General features: G+C 46.7%; 1 protein-coding gene across 2 annotated transcripts; it reads right to left on the minus strand.

Annotated features, from left to right (window-relative positions):
• Positions 1-5,123: 5,123 nt before the first annotated feature.
• On the minus strand, positions 5,124-20,505 carry SERPINE3 (serpin family E member 3). 2 transcript variants are annotated; one of them, XM_081906437.1, is made up of 10 exons: positions 19,915-20,505; positions 17,980-18,194; positions 16,699-16,989; positions 13,357-13,593; positions 12,727-12,924; positions 10,956-11,154; positions 9,486-9,586; positions 7,316-7,402; positions 6,180-6,263; positions 5,124-5,307 (listed from the first exon to the last, which is right to left on the minus strand). In XM_081906437.1, the coding sequence occupies exons 3-10, from the start codon at positions 16,955-16,957 to the stop codon at positions 5,264-5,266; spliced, it is 1,209 nt and encodes a 402-aa protein (XP_081762563.1). In that variant the 5' UTR covers positions 16,958-16,989; positions 17,980-18,194; positions 19,915-20,505; the 3' UTR covers positions 5,124-5,263. The 2 variants fall into 2 exon arrangements, with proteins under 2 accessions (XP_081762563.1, XP_081762564.1); XM_081906438.1 differs by lacking the exon at positions 19,915-20,505 and having other exon boundaries at positions 18,113-18,211.
• Positions 20,506-24,157: the final 3,652 nt, after the last annotated feature.

Genomic DNA, 24,157 nt, shown 5'->3' on the forward strand with positions numbered 1-24,157 from the left:
TTGGGACTGTTGAACTTTTACCATTCCTTCCTTCCCCACAAGGCGGCGGTAGCGGAGCCCCTACACAGACTCCTGGACAAGCGGGCCCCTTGGGTGTGGGGCCAGCGCCAGGAGGCTGCATTCCAGGCAGTCAAGGACTTGCTTGTCTCAAACTCGGTCTTGGCACACTTCGACGAGAGGCTGCCAGTTGTGCTAGCATGCGACGCCTCACCCTATGGCATTGGCGCTGTCCTGGGACACCAACTCCCGGATGGAAGAGAGGTACCGGTAGCATACTTTTCCCAGACACTCAACGAAACCGAGCGGAACTACTCGCAAATCGACAAGGAGGGTCTGGCAATCGTGAAGGGAGTAAAAAAATTCCATGATTTCTTGTACGGGCGGCCCTTCACCGTGGTGACTGACCACAAGCCGTTGCTTGGCTTGTTTGCCCCCGAAAAGCAGACCCCCCAAGTGCTGTCTCCTCGCGTCCTCAGGTGGTCAATTTTCCTTGCCAGCTACCAGTATGCACTGATTCACCGCCCTGGAAAGGCAATGGGCCATGCAGACGCCCTCAGCAGGCTACCACTACCGGAAACAGGCCCCGACCCAGCACCTGCGCAAGAGGTTATGAGCCTGGAGCTGCTTCCCGACCGCCCCATTCAGGCACAAGAAGTTGCACACCATTCGAAGAAAGATAGGGTCATCTCCCGGGTCCTGGACTGGGTGTGGAGGGGATGGCCCAGCAGCAGCCCCGGGTCAGAATTCGCCAGCTACACAACCCGCAAACATGAACTGTCAGCCCACAAGGGGTGCCTGTTATGGGGAAGCAGGGTCGTTGTTCCCCAGCCCCTCCGCAAAAGGGTCCTCACTGCCCTACACGAGACACACCCAGGGGTAGTAAGAATGAAGGCCCTTGCCAGGAGTTACGTGTGGTGGCCGGGGATCGATGGAGAGATAGAGGCCTGGGTCAAACACTGCCAGGCCTACCAAGAATCCCGCCCAGATCCCCCAAGGGCCCCAGTCCAGTCCTGGGAGTCTGCCCGAGCACCATGGTCACGCCTGCATGTGGACTTCGCTGGCCCCTTTCAGGGGAAAACATTCTTCATAGTGGTGGACTCCTACACCAAATGGCTGGAAGTCGCTCTGGTACCGTCCACTTCTACGTCCGCAGCCATCCGGGTACTACGCCGGCTGTTTGCAACCCACGGGCTCCCTGACACTCTCGTCTCAGACAACGGGACTGCATTTACGTCAGGAGAATTTCAAACCTTCACAGTGCAGAACGCCATCCGCCACATCCGTTCGGCGCCATTCCACCCGGCCACCAATGGCCAAGCAGAACGCATGGTGCAGACCACCAAGGACACCCTTCGCCGCATGACGCAAGGGGATTGGGAGTACCGCCTTGCCACATTCCTTCTAGCACAGCACAGCACCCCCAGCTCAACGACTGGCTGGAGCCCCGCTGAACTACTAATGGGTCGGCGCCTTGCAATCAGATTGGACCGCCTTCACCCCGATAGAGCTCAGGATGAGGTAGTGGTGGGGGAAGGCAGGAACCCCCGGACCTTCACGGCCCAGGACCCAGTGTACGCAAAGAATTTTGGGGCAGGCCCTGCATGGGTACCCGCCACAGTCACCAGGGTCACTGGCCCCGTGTCGTACGAGGTGCTAACAGATGGGGGGCAATGCTGGCGCCGCCACTGCGACCAGATACGGCGACGATTCCCGGGAGAAAACCAGGAGGAGGAGGACAGGTCAGAGGAGTCCCAAGGGAACAGTGGGGCAGTGAGGCCCATAGAGCAGCAGGGGCAAGCAGGAGAGGCAGAATCAGTAAATACAGAAAGGACCTGTGAGGCCGAAAGGACACCGGAACCAGAACCACGACTGAGCGAGCCGGTTGCGCCAGACCAAACAGCCCCATCACAGCCAGCATCCGTGGAACACGAGCCAGAACCTGAACCCCGGACCAGGGAACACCACAGGCCGCAACGCACACGTAGGCCGCCGGCGTACCTTGAGGACTATGAATGCGACCTCCCGGGCAGGACTGGAACTTAGAGGGGAGGGGTGTTATGTACTGAGTCGAATAGGATCCAAACTGCAGCAGTCTGATTGGTCCTAGAACAATAGGCTCCAAAAGGCAGCAGTCTGATTGGTCCTAGAACAATGCAGCAGTATGATTGGTTAGCAGGAACCACCCAATCATGCTCCAGATAGAAGTGAATCCACAACCTGATTGGCTTACAGTAGAATTCCGGAATTAGCCAATCATGTGCAGCCCATTGTGTAAATAATGTATATAAAGCAGATACTCTGAGGGGACATTCATTCATTCCTCCTCACCACTATGAGCTGAATAAAGAGCATGAAATCAATTTGCGACTCTGAGTATATTTCATCAAGTTTTGCTTTTGTGTGTTTCCTTGAAGGTGAAAGCTTGCGGAGATGATGTGGTAGCGCAGCGTTGTCTTGCTGCCCTGTCAGAATGCGCCGCCCCAAGTGAAGGCAATTTGCTGGGCCCAGCAGTGGAAGCAGTACAGTGGTGCCCCGCAAGACGAACGCCTCGCAAGACGGAAAACCCGCTAGACGAAAGGGTTTTCCGTTTTGGAGGCGCTTCGCAAAACGAATTTCCCTATGGGGTTGCTTCGCAAGACGAAAAATTCTTGCAAGTCCCCGTGGGGTTTTTTTGCTCCCCCCCTTTCCTAAGCCGCTAAGCCACTTAACAGCTGATCGCTAGAAGCCGCTAGACCGCTGTAGCGCTAATCCGCTAAGCTGTCAATGGGCTTGCTTCGCAAGACGAAAAAACCGCTATACGAAGAGCCTCGCGGAACGGATTCTTTTCGTCTTGCGAGGCACCACTGTACCATAGCTGTCAACTGTCCCTTATTTGGCGGGAAACTCCCTTATCCCAGTGCCGTGTCCCTCTGCTGTCCCTTATTGATGATGTCCCTTAAATTTCAAAGGAAGCAGCTCCTCTCCCTCCCTCCCTGCCGGCCAGGGAGGAGGGAGGCTCCAACTGTGTTGCTCGGCTGCCAGGCCCGGTCCCCTCCGGTCTCCTCTCACCAGCCTCGGCCCCCAGGAACCCCTCCCCGCCGGGACTGGCGGGAGCTTTGGGCCCTTCCGCCACCATTCTCCTCGTGGCCGCTGAACTGAGCATCTCTGCCTGGGGCCTCCCCTCTGCCCGTCACCACTGCCCCTGCTAGGCCGTACTGCAGCTGCACCGCTGAAGTACCCGGATGAGATGGGCAGCCTGGCACGGCCTATGAATTGCTGAGAAGCCTTTAGAGGAAATCGAGGGCAACCATAGAGAAAGCAGTTCAGAGAGAGGAGGAGGCGTGGGCAGGTGTTCCAAGCGCTAACCATAGAGGGGGAAGCGGAGGAAGGACTGCAAGGACAAAAATAAAGTTTGCCCTGTCCCAGAATCCTCCCCCTCGCCCCCCGCCTGCCCCTCTTCCTCCCCCCGCGGACCTCTTTTCAAAAAGACTAGGAAGGCAAAACCTTTCAGCATATAGTATTTGATTCCAGTCCCTAAGATTTCTTAGGAAAGGTCTCTGTCTGAGGCCTATTTGGAGGTTTAGATCATCATATCCCATGTGGCTCTTTGTTTCCCTGTAGGCTCCACGTACTTCATTGGCACCTCAGGCAAAATAAAAAAAAGTCATCCAGAAGGTAATGTCTATTTCTATGGATGTGTTCAGAAAGTCTCTCTCTCTCTCTCTGTGTGTAAGAAAACCTCTCTAACTGGCAGCCTTCTCTTCTTTTCCTTTCAGCAGAGCTCATCCTTGAAGATATTGAAGACCTGGAGGAAGAACAGTAAGAGACTGTGTGGCATTGGAGCAGCTTTATCAATCGTTAACAGTTCTTGGCTGTTGTCAAGTTTTGCTTTTGTGTCTTTCCTTGAAGGTGAAAGCTTGCGGAGATGAAGATGTAGCTCAGCGTTGTCTTGCTGCCCAGTCAGAATGCGCCGCCCCAGGCCAAGGCAATTTGCTGGCCCAGCAGTGGAAGCAGCACGTGGCAGGTATTGGGGGAAATGTGTGGTTCAGAGCATCTCTCCAGGGCTCTGCACTAACTCCCTGTGGCCCTGCTCTGGCAGCACATAAGGAATGTGTCGGTCCATGTGTGTGACTAGAGAGATGTTTTCGATGGTGGAAATGCCCAGATTTAAAAGCTGTGAACCTCACTATGAGAAGTCAGTCTCTCAGCCTGATTTCCTTCACTGAGGGGCAAAGGGGTGGAGATGATGAAGCTAAATCATCACTGAGTTCTTTGCAGGAAAACCAGGAGAAAAAGATAACAAGGTAGAAACTCCCTTACACAAACTAGAATTAGATTGCTGTAGCTGTAAGGGACGCAGGTGGCGCTGTGGGTTAAACCACAGAGCCTAGGACTTGCTGATCAGAAGGTCGGTGGTTTGAATCCCCGCAACCGGGTGGGCTCCCGTTGCTCGGTCCCTGCTCCTGCCAACCTAGCAGTTCAAAAGCACGTCAAAGTGCATTGTAGATAAATAGGTACCCCTCCAGTGGGAAGGTAAACTGCTCTGGTTCGCCAGAAGCGGCTTAGTCATGCTGGCCACATGACCCGGAAGCTGTATGCCAGCTCCCCCGGCCAATAAAGCGGGATGAGCGCCGCAACCCCAGAGTCAGCCACGACTGGACCTAATGGTCAGGGGTCCCTTTACCTTTATCTGTAAGCAACAGGCATCTTTGAGTAGGCACAGCGTATGTCGGCTGGCAATCCCAGCAGATAGGAGAGGCTTGTTGCTGCCCATCAGCTGTCATCCTCTTATGACAGGCTGCCATTCCTCAAGTACTTGAGGAAACTGAGTGGCCACACCTGGCTGGCACCAGGGGAGCTTGAGAACATAAGAATCACAGAATCAAAGAATTGTAGAGTTGGAAGGGAACCTGAGGATCATCTAGTCCAACCCCTTGCAATGAAGAAATATATGGCTGGCCCATCTGGGGATCACACTTGCCACCTTGACGTTATCAGCGCCGTGCTCTAACCAACTGGGCTAAGCTGTTGAAGAGCTTCACCAAATGCCTGAGGGAAACCCACAAGAGGATTTGAACGCAGGAGCCCTAAGGCATTTTCCAGAAGTCTATAACTGCTATAACAGAAGAGAACAACCACAGAAATGGCAAAAAGCATCTCTTTTTATTTACAGCCATAAGTTTCACATAACTTCCCCTTGATAGTCACAACACTTAAAACGTCCTATTAATGCTTTTTTTATTTTATGGGAATGCAGATATATGGAAGCATGGATAGGACAAGTTCACTCAGTAGGATTTGTAAGTCTTCCTATAAACAGAATTGAACCTGTAAAAAAAGAAAGAAAGAAATTATTATTAGTTTCTTCAATTTCATTTTATAAATGCTCATACTGATGCAACTTAAATTTAATTGTTTTTATAGAACAGGGTGGGGAGGGGATGTGGAGGTGATTAATGAAAGTCAGTCACATTTGAAAACTGGGAATGGGAAAGATGTTCATCAGCAGCCCTCACTTCTAGCAAAAAAATTATTTAACTTTATATAACTGGGTTAACAGAAGGAAGAACAGCTAATCAAGGAACCGTCCTGAGATCTACGGATTAAGGGTGGCATAAAAATTTAATTAACCACAACAACAATAAAAGGAAGAAAATGGTTTTGAATAGGGCATTCTCTTAACCTGCTGTGAAAAGGGAAATACAATCAATTTATTTGGGAAGGGTATGGGGAAAAGGGTGCAGTTCTTCATAAGGCTCAGAATAAATGTGGCTGAAATTGCATCCTTGAAAGTATCATCCTGGATTAGGAAAACTGATACCAGGCGCCATGGGTGTAAACAGCATTTATGTGGGGCAGGCTTTATTTGGGGGGTAAGGGCAGAGCCGAGTTATCTGTGACACAACTGATCAGTTAATTAAGTATTTTTATTGATTTACTTGATTTAGGGAGCAGCTACCTCCCCTCCTCCCTGGCTACACCCATGTCAGGAGACTAACACACAGTCTTTGGTGTGATGATGCTTTCAAGAAAGCAATCCCCAATTTTTATTTTCTTTGGTTTTGTGAACTTTTATGGACTTCCAAGCTATATAGTGTCTTAAAGAAGGCAACAGCATTTTGCTATCATCATCATAACTTCATCATCATAACTTGCTATCATCATCATAACTTCTACGGATAAATTTAATTGATATTTACCTGTTCTGCCTTGCCTAAGGAGAAAATTAAAAGGTCTATCAGCTTTGAAGACAGGAGCCCGGGATCGTTTTAGCAACACCATAGCTGTGTGGTTAAAAAAACAACAACAAGTAGGGAGTGCCAGAAGTCTCACAAGAAGTCAACATTACCACGCTAGCGTTGAAATAAAAGTCTGCCCTGATCAGTCGTGGCTGGTGCCACCACCCCTGACCTGTTCAGGTGAACTGCAGGAATGTGGGTGTCATGGCCGATGAACACCAAGCCACTTCCTGGGCTGGTTCCCATATTTGCAGCCCATATTGTCAAACTCTGGGAATATTCACAAGTTGGATACCCTACTGGCTGGGCCCTTGCACTTATGTAGATCCATTGGCCCTTGTTTGTTCTTTCCCACTGTAAGTTGGAAACCTCTCACGGAGGTATGCTTTCTTTTATTTTCTTTTTTTAAAAAAATTAAATTTATGCTTATACATCATACAAACAAACCCTGAATAAAACGAACATATAATACATAAACAGAAGAAAAAACAAAAACAAAATTACAAGGATATAAACATAACATAAGCTACAATCGGAAAAAATAAAATGAAAAATAAAAAAGTGACTTCCAACTAACTCCATGTGGAGCTTTATTCCTCATATCACTGGTTGTCTGTAATGATTAAATTTAATTATGTAGCTATGCTTTCTGATGTAATCAATTTCATCCTCTGAAGGGAGGGAGGCTTGAGAAAAGCTTTCTCCCTTGTGAAATGGACTGCAACAGAAATGGTTTGCCAATATCAGCATAGGTAACAGGGTGGCTTTTTTGTCAAGCTAGGCACTTTTGTGCAGTTGCCCTAAGCCCATCCCACCTTTGCACTATTCTGCTTGACAAATAACTCTTTGGCAATGAACTCATGCTGAACCCACTAATCATCTGATGTGGAATTTGGACTGCGGTTTGAATTGGGTAAGTTCCTCCCTATATTGCTTGCAATCATTATGTACATAACATCCCAGAACCTTCTACTGGCAAACTGGAGGAATTAGTTCTGTGGGACTGAAGGGCAATGGTTTAGGAATTGAATAAATGTAAATAATCAGCCTGTGCTGGTTATCAAGGCTAATGCAAGAACCATCTCCACCTGGTTTACCTGTAGTGCCTGAGGCCTTTGTTCCATCTTCTGTCACTTCAATCCTTGCTCTGTGGGTAGCTTCTGAGATATAAAGATGTTCTTGTTCTAGCAAAGAAAACCATTACTAGTCATTCCAGTTGTCAACGCAAAGCCAATAAAACCTTAAAGGTAAAGGGACCCCTGACCACTTGGTTCAGTCGTGACCGACTTTGGGGTTGCGGTGCTCATCTCGCTTTATAGGCCAAGGGAGCCGGCGTACAGCTTCCGGGCCATGTGGCCAGCATGACTAAGCCGCTTCTGGTGAACCAGAGCAGCGCACAGAAACACTGTTTACCTTTCCGCTGGAGCAGTACCTATTTATCTACTTGCACTCTGACGTCCTTTCGAACTGCTAGGTTGGCAGGAGCAGGGACCGAGCAACAGGAGCTCACCCCGTCGCGGGGATTCGAACCACTGACCTTCTGATCGGCAGGCCCTAGGCTCTGTGGTTTAACCCACAGCGCCACCCACGCCCCAACCCACACCTTACTTTCATATTAATACTGAAAATCTTATTTGTCTAGTACTGCTGAATGGTGCAAGAGTCAAAACACAGGAAAAGATGGACCTTATTCGCAGGATGTAATGGTGGCTGCCTACCTGAATGGCTTTAAAAGGGACTAGACAAATTATGGGAAATAGATCCACTGATGTACTGCTGTTTCAGAAAGATATATCACAGTGGTTCACATCAATATAAAAACATGAAGCCCAATGATAAAGTCATGAAAAGTTAAAAGCAAAAAGAAATTAAAAACAGACATCAGTAGAGCAGAAAGGTTTTCAGCACGCGTTTAAACACTGGCACAGAAAGCACCCTCTGAATCTCTATTGGCAGCGTGCTCCACAGGATTGGGCCAATGGCACTAAAGGCTTGGTTTCTTCTTGTTAAATGAACATCGCCAACTCGGGGAACGACCAAAGGCCCTCCTGCAGATGATCTCCATGGTTCTATTACCTCCAGGTGAAATGACAAAATGCTTCTGAATTGCTGGGGATATTGAGAGGGAAAGGACTGGTTGTGGGCTCCCCATAGGCACCTGGGAGGACATGGTGGGAACAGAATGTTGAATGAGATGGGCTTTGGGGCTGTGTTATGGCCTGGGAATCTGATTCAGAGGCTGAACCGGAGGAATCCCAGCCTGCACAGGAGTCCCCGCCTCCAGGGCTGGCTGAGCCGGGGCAGGGCCTTGAATCTGAAGGGCCCACACCTGTGCCAGATCCTCAGGAGCAGACATCAGATGAATCCACTCTGGCTCCAGAGGTGGTTGAGGACCCATTGCCTGCAGGTGCTCCTCTCCCAGCCCTGTCAGGGGAAGCTGAGGTTGCCCTTGGGTCCAGCTCTCCCGAGCTGCAGAGGCTCAGGGCAGAGAGGCGGAGGGAACTGGGTTCTCTCAGGAGGAGTGCTCGCCTTAAGGCCAGGAGAGGCGGGTCACTTGTGGGCTGGGGCCGCCCCTGGCCTCAGAGAAGATAAAGGCCAGTCAGCCCAGTCCCAGGTTGTGGGAGCAATGTCGTTGGAAACCTGTTTCTGCCAGCACCCAGACCTGTTCTTCCGGAGTTCCCAGCCACGCCCGGCTTCTTGCTTTAGACCCCACTTCACCCTTGGTGGAAAGACTCCAGACCCTTGACCCAGGACCAGACTCTGACCACGCCTCATGGTAACCCACCCCCCCGGGCAGTGGAGTAGCGTGGGGGGTGCAGGGGGGCCGGCTGCACCAGGCGCAACATCTGGGAGTTAGGGTTAGGGGGCGCAAATCCACGGGTTAGGGGGTGCAAATCCACGGGTTAGGGGGCGCAAATTACTTGCCTTGCCCTGGGTGCTGACAACCCACGCTACGCCACTGCCCCCGGGACCAGCACAGGCTGATTCAGCAAGGCTCCCTCTGCTTGCTGGCCAAGCCAAGAGGAAACAAGCAGGTACTAGTGTTTTCCCTGGTTGTCTGAACTAGAGTGAAAGGGAGCAAGCTGGAAAGAAGGTCCACAGGGCTCTGGTTAGGAGGTCCTCTGCTGGGATGTGGGTCTTCAGGAGATGCCCAACCATGCGGACCCTTGACTTTGGCTTTGCCAGTTGGAAAGATCTGTTGCCCTGAATCACTGCCACAAAATGGACAAGGGGATCCAACACACCAACAAAGTGTGTGAGACTTACCTGAAATCCCTTTGAAATTGGCCATAGTCGGATCAAACATGTCTGTAATTCCTAATGTAGGCAAAAGCATTTTCAGGTCCAAGTGGTTTTCGATTCTGAACCTGAAATTTTGATGGGTGGACATTTAGACATGCCACTTGCAAACTGCTCCTATCTTTGTTTTGCTCCTTATTATAACCCACCTGTTTACAGGAATAAAGCCATGGCAATTACATGGCCCTGGGTTGAGACTCCTGTTCTTCAAGGCATGAGGACTCAAAAGCAGAAGGATAATTGCACCCAGGGACAAAATCAGAAGCAGTCCCACAACACTAAGCCACACTGGTGGTCTCTGCATCTCTTTTCCATCCTCACTCACAGATTTTTGTACTCCTTTAGTTTGTATGTATTTACTTAAAAGACCAATTTCACCCCAGCAGTTTATCATTGCCATCAGTTGAGAAATACAATATTTCTTTATTCAGTGAAACAAAATGATGACAGAAAAACAAAGCATTGTAATATTATGATGGAACCATAAGATGTGCTAGCAAAGTGCCATCCAGAATGGGATTTAATCATGTATGCAAGAGGATGCAGGCATGAAGCATTCCAGTTACTTCCCAGTTACTTTCTGACAAGGCTCCTATGGATCATTTGTACTGTATCCTGAGTTGCCTTCTATAATGTGGAAATTACATGCATTATGACTACTACCAATGTTGCTGAGGTAAAATACGGGAGCATGACATTTCGTCTGCACAGCTTATTTATTGCTCTTTGCCTCAACTCTGCGAATGCACAAGCATTTCATGTGCCAGTTTTCTAAACCTGTTTGTTATGTACTGAGTTGAATAGGACCCAAAATGCAGCAGTCTGATTGGTCCTAGAACAATAGGATCCAAAATGCAGCAGTCTGATTGGTCCTAGAACAATGCAGCAGTATGATTGGTCCACAGGAGCCACCCAATCCAGCTCCAGGTGGAAGTGAATCTGCAACCTGATTGGCCTACAGGAGAATCCCGGAATTAGCCAATCCTGTGCGGCCCATTGTGTAAATAATGTATATAAAGCAGATATTTTGGGGGAACTTTCATTCCTCGCTACTATGAGCTGAATAAAGAGCACGAAATCCACACTCGACTCCGAGTATATTTCACTGTTCCTAATCTAAAACCCGTCTTGTAAGTCTGCTAAATGGTTTGAAACTAAAGGAGCCCTAAGGAAAGCCTTAGAGATTCTGGATTATGTGCATTACACCTCTACTTGTTCCCCCTCTCCTCTCACCCTAACTGACTCTCATAAAAGCTAGTTTTCTTCTCCTCTATTCTTTTACAATTCCAGCCACCCCAACTTTAGTCATCATTTCCTGTTCATAATAATGTTGTCCTCCCCTACAGTTGTGTTCACGCATACCCACACCTCCGCTCTCCACAACCAAAGATCAAATTCCAAAAAGGCCAGGCAAATGTGTGTACATCTAACCTTTACCTGGGGAGAAATAGGTCCATCTTTGTTCTTCTCAGGCTGTTGGACCACAGCGGGAAGTTTCGGGCTGAGAGGTACCTCTCGATCTCAGCTAGAGGTGTTCTCCTGTCAGATGGAAGCACCACAAACATACTGACTGCCTCCCCCAGGTAGGGCAGTTCAACCACACTGACCCGTTCCAGAGAGTCCAGTAGAAATTCACCTGTTTTTTTGGGGGGGGGGGGAAATGTTTGTTTAGGACTATTCAAGTGACTCAGCGGTTAAGGTTAATCGGAAAGCACTTTTGTAGTAATGACAGCAACAAAAATAATGTAACATTGGCATTTCCATGCTTGCATTCTGGTTTTGTAGCTGCTTCTCTGCCTTTTTGGCTTTTTCAAAGGTCTGCGGGCAATGCAATGTAATGGGATTCTGAGTTCATCACTACAAGGTCATAAAGCCAATTCAGAGTGAAGCTGATGCACAACTCCTACAGTTGAGTGGCAAGCGTAGCAGGTTTTTTGAGAAACAGGCAGCTCTTGTTTACTCTGAGAGCGACAGCTCTTTCCCAAAAGGTAGAAGTGGTTGCTCCCAGAGTAAGTGTAAAGTTAAAGGGACCCCTGACTGTTACTGGCCGAGGGAGGCAGACAGCTTCTGGGTCATGTGGCCAGCATGACTAAGCCGCTTCTGGTGAACCAGAGCAGCGCACAGAAACGCCGTTTATCTTCCCGCTGGAGCAGTACCTGTTTATCTTCTTGCACTTTGACGAGCTTTTGAACTGTTAGGTTGGCAGCAGCAGGGACTGAGCAACGGGAGCTCACTCCGTTGCGCCGACCTTCTGATCAGCAAGCCCTATGCTCTGTGGTTTAGACCACAGTGCCACCCGCGTCCCTCAGAGTAAGTGAGGCTTAGTTATTTCCCTAAAAGCTCAGTGCTGCAACTGCAAGCCAGACCAAGGAAGGGGAAATACGTGGAGCGTGGTTTTCTCTGTCTCTCTCTGTTAAACCAAACTTACAAAGTTTGCAATCAAGCAGCAACATATACCGTATTTTTTGCTCTATAAGATGCACCAGACCACAAGACGCACCTAGTTTTTGGAGGAGGAAAACAAGAAAAAAAATATTCTGAATCTCAGAAGCCAGAACAGCAAGAGGGATCACTGTGCAGTGAAAGCAGCAATCCCTCTTGCTGTTCTGGCTTCTGGGATAGCAGCGCAGCCTGCATTCACTCCATAAGACGCACACACATTTCCCCATACTTTTTGGGAGGGGAAAAGTGAGTCTTATAGAGCAAAAAATACGGTATATTCACAATGACACATGCAAGATAATAGCTATGCAACATATCCCTTTGTACCTCTCCTTGGCTGTCAGTATAAAAGCTTTTGGCTGTCAAATAGGCCTGATTTTTAAGGCTCTGGATCCATTAGATCTCAATATGCAAAAACACACGCCTCTGCTGCTGCAGAGGAAACTGTCAGAGGAGCACAGCTTTCACCATTGTTTTCTCCTTCATTGGAGGTTTAAGCAGAGGCTGGAGGGCCATCTGTCATGGATGCTTTAGCTGAGATTCATGCTTTGCAGGGGGTTGGACTAGATCAGTGTTTCCCAACCTTGGGCCTCCAGCTGTTTTTGGACTACAACTCCCATCATCCCTCACTAGCAAGACCAGTGGTCAGGGATGATGGGAATTGTAGTTCAAAAACAGCTGGAGGCCCAAGGTTGGGAAACACTGGACTAGATGAAACGGCATGTGGACATTCTGTGTGGTTTGTATCCATCCCCAATATAATTACCATAGTTGACTTCTGCGCTGAGATACATAGTAGGCACTTTCAGGATGAGGCCCTCTGTAGTTGTAAAGGACAAGGTCTGAGTATCTGTGAAGGTGAATTTCCTTTGCCAAGTGCTTTTGAAGGACATCACGCTCACCACAGCTATCTGGTTAAGCGGGGAATCAAGAGTTTCCAAGGATAGGTAACTTGTTTCTCCATCTGCAAAAGAAAAGAGACAACAGTCATTCAGGCTAATCCTGTAGCAAAGGTCACACTGATCACTTGTATTTGAAAAGGATATTCAGAAAGAGACGTGATTTCCTGTTTGGTTTTAGTCTATTCAAATAGAGTTGGGGACATACAGGTGGGAGAGGATCCTGCCTAAAACCATGCAAAGGTGCTGCCTACCAGTGCAGACAAAACTGAGGCTAGATGGACCAGTGGTCTGATTCGGTACAAGGCAGCTTCTCATATTCCTACCATGATAGCAGCTGTTCCCTTTCCCCCCCAGTGTGCTTCATATCAACCTGGGTTCCAGACCGAAGGTGTCCTGCAGTCTGCTTAGCTGACATCTCAAAGCCCTGGTGCTAAAGTTCTGCATTTAAAAACTGCATGGCACAACTGTCAGGGAGGGGAGCATTGTCACTTTACCTCCAGTGCTTGTGGCTAACCATTCATTTATCTGAGCCGCGGTCCTGTTAGGCTCACTGAAGTTAGCCTGGTGTACTGTGTTGTTTGCCCAGAGTGCGGCATGCTGAACAAACGGCGGCAAAAGATGCGTTCCGGCTTGAACAAAGAGGGCACACGCCAGCTGTGCTACGACAGGGCTTTGGCTTGAGTTGGTCACTTCTCTGTACACAGTGCGCAGGAAGTCTTGAACGTCCTGATCTAAGAACAAAGTAATTTATTGGGGTTATTGTTACGGTAAAATCTGGGTGCGAGGCTGCTCTGCCACCCAGCTCGTCGGACTAAGTCCGCGGGTCCCTGCGGAGGAAAATGAGCTCAGCTGGAGACAGGAACAAGCTGCAGAAGATCCAAGTTTATTGCGCAACAAGTTCAAGGCGAGATTGAACAGCGAGAAAGGGGTGACATGAACTTTTGAAACTCCCTCCATGTCCCAGAATACAGTGCAAAATACATCCCAGTTACATCATGAATACGTTAAAGAGAGGTTGGGTTACACCGGATTAACATATAGAGGAGGGAGGGGGAATATGCAGAGCTGGAGATATGCGCAGATAAGCACTTCCTGAGTACCAGTGATGAGAAGACAATGGTCCAAGTATGTATAGTCTGCCACCTGGCATTGCCTGGAGGAAAGGCTTAGCAGAGTGATTTGACAGGATTAGGGTCTTGACACCTTGCTTGAGGGATTATGGAGGACAGGGAAGGTGTCATGGAGTCCTAGAGAAATTGAGCAAATTGGCACGTTGATTTTCTATGAATTTTATAGATTTTAGTCCCTTTTGACATTGACAATTGGAAATAAATGGATATATTGTAGCGAAGAAGAAGGTGAAGAAGACATGCCCCCCCCCCCGTATCAGTTATCAATCTCTTCAACAACGGACAAACAGTGGGATGAAGAATGCCCTTAACTGTCAGCCCGTGATCTTTAGAAGACCATTTCAAGGAGTGAGGCAGTGTTCCTCCTAACCAGGGCCTTCTTTCTAAAATAATATTTAGGGGTACTCTCATTTTGACTCAAGAAAATCACCGTTTTATAGTTTGAATTGGGGAAAAATAAATACAATAAATGGACAAAAGTACAAAGATTCAAAAAATGTTAGGGGTATGCATCCCCCCAGAAAAAAAGCACTGCTCCTAACTATCTATTGCATCCTTCAGACCTCCTGCTCATGGGCATAGCCAGGATTTATGTTAGGGGGGCAGGATTTATGTTGAAGGGGGCAGAACTAAGCTATCAGTGGCGTGATTGGTCAGTTAGTGAAGTATTTTTATTTATTTACTTGATTTAGGGGGGCAGCTCCCCCCCTGCTCCCCCGACTATGATTAGTCCTTATTTGTTTACCATGCCTTATAAGTCATGCATTTTTGTAGAGCCATACAATCCATATTTATGACGGCCAGTTTATAACCATAAGGCTAAAATAGAAGGGGGAGGAACCCCAATAAGAGGCTGGGATAGAATGAATGACCACTGCCCTTCTTCTGGGCATTGTAGACCAGAAGGTGTTAAAGAAAGATAGAACATTTTTCATGTACGCAACAACAGCAGCAAGGATACTACTTGCTAAGAACTGGAAAACTCAAGATCTACCCACACTGGAAGAATGGCAGATGCAACTGATGGACTATATGCAACTGGCGGAGATGACTGGCAGAATCCGAGACCTGGGAGAAGAAAGGATTGAAGAAGATTGGAAGAAATTCAAGACCTACCTGCAGAAATATTGTGATTTAGTGGAATGTTAAGAAGGATGCTTGGTTATAAATAATTGGCCATCATTAAAATAGATTAAGAATTGATATTTAAGCATGTGGTCATAGATTTGGAAATAAGATGATAATTTGCTTGACAAAAATTATTAAAGATGCAAATGGGAGCGGGAGGCGGGAGGAAGCTCAAGAATATTATGAAACTTTGTTAAAACAAAGCAATAATGTTCATTATTATTGTATTTTCTTATTAAAAAACCTTAATAAATATTTATATAAAAAAAAAAAATGAATGACCACTGGCTGAACACTGATTTACTAAGAGTGAAATCCAAACTGCACTTACCTGGGAGCAAGAGCCACTGCATTCAGCAGGACTTACTTCTGAGTAGACATATACAGGATTGTGCTGGATGCTACCGCAGTATTAGTGGTAAGAATTATTCTGAGATTATTCTCTTCGTTTTACATTCTTGCCATGTAATTATCGGTACTTCTTTGTCCATTTACTTGGGAGCAAGCCCCATGGAATAAACTAGGACTTAGTTCTGAGTAGACATCATTAAGTTAATACTGTTAAGTCACTTTCCCAATAAATTGTCCATTTCAGGTGAGACACTTAAATCAAAAGCCCCCTCCCCTGTTGATACGAATCCACAACCCTGTACCCACTTATTTGGGAGTAACCCCCATTGAAGTCAACAGGGCTTACTTCTGAGTAGACATGCATAGGATTGTGCTGTAAATTAGCCACACTTTCATAAATCAATGGGACTTAGCTAGCTGTGACTAACTGATTTCAACAGAACCAAAGTGTGGATAGCTTTCAGCACACACCAATACGTGGTTCCATGTGCATTCACAGAATCATAGAATTGTAGAGTTAGAAGGGACCTAAGGGCCGTTTATGAGATGCGGGTGGCGCTGTGGGTTAAACCACAGAGTCTAGGACTTGTTGATCAGAAGGTTGTTGGTTCAAATCCCTGCGACGGGGTGAGCTCCCGTTGCTCAGTCCCTGCTCCTGCCAACCTAGCAGTTCGAAAGCACATCAAAGTGCAAGTAGATAAATAGGTACCACTCCGGCGGGAAGGTAAACGGCATTTCCGTGTGCTGCTCTGGTTCGCCAGATGCGGCTTAGTCATGCTGGCCACATGACCCAGAAGCTGTACGCCGGCTCCCTCGGTCAGTAAAGCGAGATGAGCGCCGCAACCCCAGAGTCGGCCACGACCAGACCTAATGGTCAGGGGTCCCTTTACCTTTAAGGGCCATCTAGTCCAGCCCCTGAGGCACATTCTTTCCTTAAAGAATTTTGGGCACTGCAGTTCCTGAAGTGTTGCTGGGACTGGCAACTCTGTGAGGAGTAAACTACAGTGCCCAGAACTCTTTGGGGGAAAGAATCTACTTGAAAGGTATAGGATGTGCATGTAAAGCCCATTGAAGTGAAGACCATGGCATGAAAGGGGGTTAACTCAGAAGTAAGTCCCCTTGTATGACTTGCTTTTGTTTTTATATGCTTTTCCCCCCCCAGGACGGGTCCAAGCTGTAAGGCGAAGCTCACGACAGCCTGCGCTGTTTCTCAGAAGGCTGCCTTACCATGAGTGCTGTATCCCAGAGCGTGCTGCAGTTGTTCCAGTGTCCTCCCTTGCGCTCCAAACTGCAGAAGCCCCAAAGAAAGAGCCACGCTCACTGGGGAGATGGCGAGGTTGGTACCATGGTTGCGCTCTGCCCAGCGTTGGTAGAGAGTGAGGGCAAACTCTGTGTTCAGATTCTGTGGTTCATGGTTGTGCTCGCAGCCTCCAACGTTCGAGGAACCAAGCGACAGAAGGAGGGTAGTGATGGAAAAGGGCAGCATGAAGGCAGATCTGCCGAAAAATGGTCTCAAGTCTGCATAGCAACCAGCAACGGGGAAGGTTGTCACCAACAGAAATGACAATCAAACCAAATACGAACACAGCACTGTGAATATCCCACTAAAGTTACTAGCCTGCAAAAAGTCTTAGTAGCCTGTCAGGGGCTGGCAGTGGAAAGGTGGAGAGTTGTGTTTCTACACCGGTTGGAAAGGAGGGAGCGTCGTTTAAAACAGCATTTGTAAAGAAAGTAGAAGCTTTTCCGTTGGGTATTTTAGGACAAGATGTGAAGAAAGAATTGAGGACACTATTTATGTATGTGACAACAGCAGCAAGAATTTTAATGGCACAAAACTGGAAGACGGGAGAAATGCCACCCAAAGAACAATGGCATGAAAAGTTGATGGAATATGCACAATTAGCAAAATTGACAGATAAACTGCGTGGAAAAGATAATAGTGACTTTGGAAAAGAATGGGAACCTTTTGTAACATATTTGCAGAAACAATGTAAAAGCATGGATTCTTTGGCAGGGTTTAAAATCAGTCCACTCATTCACCTGCATGGAATTTCTGGTCACCTGTGAGTACCAGGCTACTGATTATTAAATGCCATGCTGGACATATAATGTAACATCTGTAATGGCAAAAGGGTTCTCGCTCCATTCCATGTATCAGGTATAAGGAACGTTGGCCAGAATGTCTGGTCACAAAGGTTGTACACAGTGGCAAGATATTAACTTTGAATTTTAAAAAAATGGTACAAAGAAAGTTGCATGTGTGTGAGAGAGAAAGTTGTTTTTGCTATATTGATCCTAGAAAACAAGAGATACAAAACAGGAAAAATGTTCACTATTACTGAACTTTGGCATGAGCATGATAAAAGTCTATTAAAAGTCCTTAAGCTAGACAAAGCTATAGAACAGGGAAAATACAAAGGTAGCTATTTTTCAGCTATAGACTGAACAAGGACTTCTAATGCATATTACTTTTAAATCTTCCTAGGCAAATGAACAAAACGGACTCACCAGCTAGATTTAAACAGCCTCAGTGGTTCTCTGTGTTCAGAAACACAATGTCTTGTTTCCTTCCAGAATTTTACACACAGACGTCTACCACCGCGGCCCTTTTTGAGCAAATAAGCTTCGAAGACTTACTCACCGCAGTTTCCTTCGGATTGCAGTGCAATGCCTTTCTCTTTGTTTCAGCTGAGACCGGTGTCGTGTGTTGGGTCTACCCGCTTCTTTAATATATCAAGAAGTGGGGTGTTAGTCATAAGACCTCCCTGAAAGGGATAGTCAGCGATCGTGGTCTCTGCCGGCGATGTCTGTACCACTCTGTCCAAATTCCCATGGGCTCTGCATGGAGCCAGGCAAGGAGGCATGTAAGTGCCCAGCAAATCCCAGGCAAGGAACAAAAAGGTACTGATGGAGAAAGAGCCAGCAAGCACCATTCAAGCCTCCGTAGGCGTGTGACCTGCTTCAACTGAGAAAAGGATCACCTTCCAGTATCACTGACCTCCCTCCCGCTTCTCTTTTCATGCATTCCATAGATTTCTCATTCCCTAGTGGAAGGGAAAACCATGCCTGCCGTGTGCCAGACACAAGGCTTATCTCAACGGAGATCGGCTGGTGGAAACAGCCACTCTGGACAAAATGAGTTAGAAACTTAGGAAGCTGCTTTGCACTAAATCCTGCCCTTGCCCCACCTGGCTCTGCAGAGACTGGCAGTGGCTGTCCACCATTTCAGGCAGGGGACAGTCCACTCACCCATTTGGCATGCAAAAGATCCCAGGTTTTAAAAACCCCAGCATCTCACACAGTTTTCGTATTTTGTCAGCTAAAAAGTGGAAAACCCAAGAATTACCAACAATAGATGAATGGCAGATGAAGATGATGGATTTTTTGGAGCTAGCCGGCCTAACCGGAAGAGTCTGCGACCAGGAGGAGGAGGAGGAGTATCAGGAAGAGTGGACTAAATTTAATCATAGATGACACTTAGAAGATGACACTTAGAATCATAGAGTTGGAAGAGACCACAAGGGCCATGGAGTCCAACCCCCTGCCAAGCAGGAAACACCATCAGAGCACTCCTGACATATGGTTGTCAAGCCTCTGCTTAAAGACCTCCAATTTAATGATTATCTAGTTAAATTTGTGAATTTAAATTAACTGAAAATAGCTTGCAGATACTTAATTGGCTTAGGATTTTATTTATGTTAAGTGATGAATTAATATGTTTAATTCCATAAGGTGAAGATTTAAGGATGTTAATGTTTAAGTTAAATTTCATAAGAATTGGGATTTGGAAACCCATTAAAAGGGCATGCAATGAAATTCAACCAAGGGGAAGCGAGGAAGTCACTTAACAAAGTTAATAGGTGAAATTTTCAATAAGGCTATGATTTATGTTTGTTTGTCTTGTGTGTTTGTTTGTTTATAATATTGTGAAAACTAATAAAATTTTTGAAAAAAAAAATATAAAAATAAAATAAAACCCCAGCATCTCTGAGCAGAGCTAGGAGAGATTCCAGACCCTCCAAGTATCCCTCTTTTCCAGGGACAGTCCCAGATTTACAGAAGCCACCCCGGTTTCTGATTTGATCCTGGAACTACAAGGCAGTTTCCTTTGGTCTTATCCAGAGATGCTGGGAATCACACCTGTGGCTTTCTGTATATCAATCAGACTGCCCACCCCCAAGGTACAGTCCTTCCGTAATTTCCAAGGAGTTCCACCTTTACTAAGAAGTATCACATGAGAGAAAGGCGGTTCACCTAAATTCTCACCCCCTACTGACATTCTTTGGCTCTGGCTCATTGTTCCTGAATTTTTTATTGGAAGAGAAAGAAGAGAGGGTATCAGGGTGGCCAAATCGGGGGACGGACAGATTTGCATATGCTAGTTTCAATGCACACATGCAAATTTAGAAAGAATCAGCATAATGGAAACACAGCGCCTCTCACCCTAGTAGGGAAGACTTAGACTAGGTGACTTGTTTGTCTTCTCAGTCTGCTGTCCTGCTGCTCACAGATGATGGACAACTTCAAGGCCCCTGCTCTTCCTCCAGGTCTTCTAGAATGATGTCATCTCAGTGAAAAAGAAGAGAAGGCTGGCAATTATAACTGTTTTAGAGACTTTCTTATATACACTGAACATATCCTTGGAAATGGACATTACCTTCATGGTTTTCCTGGGGTTTTCTTGAGCTCCTCTGACATATGCAATAGCGCAACGGCACTTTCTCTTCCTGGCACCACTGGGCTGGTCCTCTGTTTCACTTTCCCTCAGGTGAAATCCCCAAATGGAGAATGAATCACGAGCAACAGTGGGTTTTTTCTTTGTGAAAACAGGTTGCAAACAAACTTTATTATAACAGATGTAAACAAGGAGTTTTGGTTCTTCTTCTTCCACCGAAATGTAACAAACAGTGCTGTTGCTATTTACTAAAATGAATACAGTTTCAAGTTATAGGCTGTATGCTGCAGGCTTAAGGTTACTTTCTTTTACACATCTTCCATAGATCAGACTTCTCTACACACACTTCAGGAATTTAGGATTTTGGACTGTTCCCTTAAAGGTAAAGGCAAAAGGGACCCCTGACCATTAGGTCCAGTCTTGACCAACTCTGGGGTTGCATTGCTCATCTCGCTTTGTTGGTCAAGGGAGCCAGCGTACCGCTTCTGGGTCATGTATGGTGAACCGTTTACCTTCCCACCGGAGTGGTACCTATTTATCTACTTGCACTTTGACGTGCTTTCGAACTGCTAGGTTGGCAGGAGCAGGGACCGAGCAATGGGAGCTCACCCCATTGCAGGGATTCGAACCACCGACCTTCTGATCAGCAAGTCCTAGGCTCTGTGGTTTAACCCACAGCGCCACCCACGTCCCGACTGTTTCCTTATAGACCCCCAAATCCTCCTTTGCTTCAGAATCACTACTGCCGTTTCCTCTCAGTGTATTCCCTCTGAGGACCATTTTTCCTGTAAACATCATGTGGGACTGTGTCTTTTCTATTTTTAACAGTGTTCTGCAGTTCAGAACCTTGGAGCATATACTGTGAGTTCTCAGCTCTCCTCAGCTCTACCCCTTCAGAACAAACTTTCCTGACAGAATCCCACTCCCAGACCCCATGAATCTCTCACACCATCTCTCATTCCACTCCACCTGCCTCCCTTGGAACTCTGGCCAATCAGGAGCTGTTGCTAGTTGACTGTTTGCTGGCAGGGAAAAAAAAAACATGCACCTAAGTGCAAGAGGAATTCACTATCATCACAGAATGCAGATGCTGAGAGAAATCCTACTTACATGTCTCTTCTTTGGTGATCACTCGTAGCTGAGTAAGATTGTCTTCCATAAACACGGTTTTACCAATAAGTTTGTAAGTGTCTGTGGAGGCCAATTCTGGACCAACACGTCCTTCCACAGTGGGAAAATTGGTTTCCAGGCGGCTGTTGATCACAGTGTGGATTTGCCAAGCATGCCTTCCTCTTAGCACGTTTCTCCCTTGCGTCCTGAGTTCGAGTGTCTTCAAAGCCCATAACACGTTTGGTCAAGGCTGTTCTCCAACTGGAGCGCTCACAGGCCAGTGTTTCCCAGTTGTCAGTGTTTATACTACATTTTTTCAGATTTGCCTTGAGACAGTCTTTAAACCTCTTTTGTTGACCACCAGCATTACGCTTTCCATTTTTAAGTTCGGAATAGAGTAGTTGCTTTGTAAGATGATCATCAGGCATCGGCACAACATGACCCCACCATAGGAGATCACTAGGCCTTTTAACACTCTGGTGACCAATGAGCCAGCAGAGGGAGGTGTCACAATGAACCTTGTGACCCAACAACCCTGGGCCCTGAGAAAACCAGCAGCCACAAGCACTGCTCCTATTAAGTGACACTACTAAGTTTTCTCTCATGACTTTTCTTCCATTTTCCACTTTTTATAAATATGCAAAATGTGCCTATTCCTTTGGATTCCAGCTGAAGTTGTTCCTGCACCTACTTAGCACTAGCTGTCTCCTATCTTGTCTCATACCCTCCAACATTTCTCCCGTGAAAATAGGTCACAGAACTCCATATGCTCTAACATTTCTCCAATGAAAATTGGAACGTATTAAGGAAAAGCGGGTCATTCCGGGGTCAGACCAGAAACCAGGATGGCTTCAGTTAATCTGGGACTGTCGCTGGAAAATAGGGACACTTGGCGGGTCTGCTGAGGTGCTCAGACAGGAAACCACCAGGATTCTGGATGTCCGTTGAACAAGGATTAAAAACCCAGCACTGGAAACAGTGAGTGCACACAGCAAATGGGACTGTGAACATAGGCGTAGAGAAGGTTGTATTTTTGCAACAGAAGTACTACTTAGAACATCAGGATTCAGCCTACACAATCCTCAGCAAGAAAAGTTACCCTGGCACATTATTCGTTTTTATAAGGTAAAGGGACCATTAGGTCCAGTCGTAGCCGACTCTGGGGTTGCGGCGCTCATCTCGCTTTACTGGCCGAGGGAACTGGCGTGCAGCTTCTGGGTCATGTGGCCAGCATGACTAAGCCGGTTCTGGCAAACCAGAGCAGCGCACGGAAACGCCGTTTACTTTCCCGCCTGAGCGGTACCTATTTATCTACTTGCACTTTGACGTGCTTTCGAACTGCTAGGTGGGCAGGAGCAGGGACCGAGCAATGGGAGCTCACCCCATTCCGGGGATTTGAACCGCCAACCTTCTGATCGGCAAGTCCTAGGCTCTGTGGTTTAACCCACAGCGCCACCCATGTCCCTTTCGTTTTTATACTTCATTCCAAATCTGGGATTTGGTACAGGTGATTTCAGTATCTCTGCCTTGAGAGTATCATCTCCCCCTGGCCGCTCCTTGGTGGCTTTCTGAGATCACAGTTTTAGGCAGGAAGTTGGATGGGTTGGGGTTTTTTTGTTTTTGTTTTGACATTTTAAAGGTTTAAAATTGTAGTTTTAATATGTTGTTTAAAAAATCATACCCTCAAACATTTCTCCGATGAAAATAGGGACATCCTATTCCATAATGATAATTTTACTATTTATACACCACACATCTTACTGGGTTGCCCCAACCACTCTGGGCAGCTTCCAACATATATAAAAACATAATAGAACCTTAAATATATATATAAAAAACCTTCTCTATACAGGATTACCTTCAGACAGCTTGGGGGTCAGATAACTCCATACCCTCCAACATTTCTCCAATAAAAATAGGGACATGCTGGGGAAAGGTCAAACTTTCCAGGATCAAATCAGAAACCAGGACGGCTTCTCTCAATCAGGGACATCCCTGGAAAATAGGGACAATTGGAGGTATTGAAAAATGTGTATTATTTCAACTCTGTGTGAACCACCCAGAGAGGACTGGGCAGTCAAAAAAGGGTATACATAAATAAACAAGTGCGTGGAGAGAATCCCCTGGAAACATTCAGAACAGTTTCTGTCAGGAATGTATTTTTTAAAAGAACAATTACTCTTAAAAGAAAAAAAAAGATCTAGGCAAACTTTCCCCTCCATCTGTATATAAAGTAATGGCATTCCTCAATTAACCTGTTTATTGACCTTGAACAGGGCTCAGCAAACTTTCTCAGCAGACGGCCGGTCCACTGTCTCTCAGACCTTGTGGGGGGCCGGACTATATTTTGTGGGGGGAAGTGAACAAATTCCTATGCCCCACAAATAACCCAAAGATGCATTTTAAATAAAAGCACACATTCTGCTCATGTAAATACACCACGCAGGTGTATAACTCAGAGATGCATTTTAAATAAAATGACACATTCTATGCATGTAAAAACATGCCAATTCCTGGACTGTCTGAGGGCCGGATATAGAAGGTGATTGGGCTGGATCTGGACCCCGGGCCTTAGTTTGCCTAGAACATTCCCAGATCTTCCATATTATGCCTAAGACACAAAGGAAAAAAGGGGCTTTCAGCCCTGTCCTGTTTAGGAATTAATAATAGCTGCAGAAAATATTACATTTCTTAAGAGAGGGAGGCCTCCCTTTTGGTGAAATGGGCCTACTCCAACGTAATCCATGCTCTCTTCTTTTCTTCACCCGCACATAAATGAAGCCGTAACTGGTAGCAGAAACTGCACAGTCCAGCTGATGACTGATGGGCGCAAGAGATCTGTCACCCCAGGTTGTCATCACCACCCATTTCTGCAGGTGAGGGTGAATGAAAGGCAAAATA

Source organism: Podarcis melisellensis (assembly GCF_964234715.1).
Source record: "Podarcis melisellensis genome assembly, chromosome: 3".
NCBI classification, from domain to species: domain Eukaryota; kingdom Metazoa; phylum Chordata; class Lepidosauria; order Squamata; family Lacertidae; genus Podarcis; species Podarcis melisellensis.

Coding starts and splice junctions, on each gene's coding strand:
- SERPINE3 (XM_081906437.1), bottom strand. CDS start 16,957: ATGCTGCCCTTTTCCATCACTACCCTCCTTCTGTCGCTTGGTTCCTCG. Junction 7,403..9,485: donor CAATTTCAAAGGGATTTCAG/GTAAGTCTCACA, acceptor TTTCTTTGCTAG/AACAAGAACATCTTTATATC. Junction 5,308..6,179: donor CCTTAGGCAAGGCAGAACAG/GTAAATATCAAT, acceptor CTTTTTTTACAG/GTTCAATTCTGTTTATAGGA.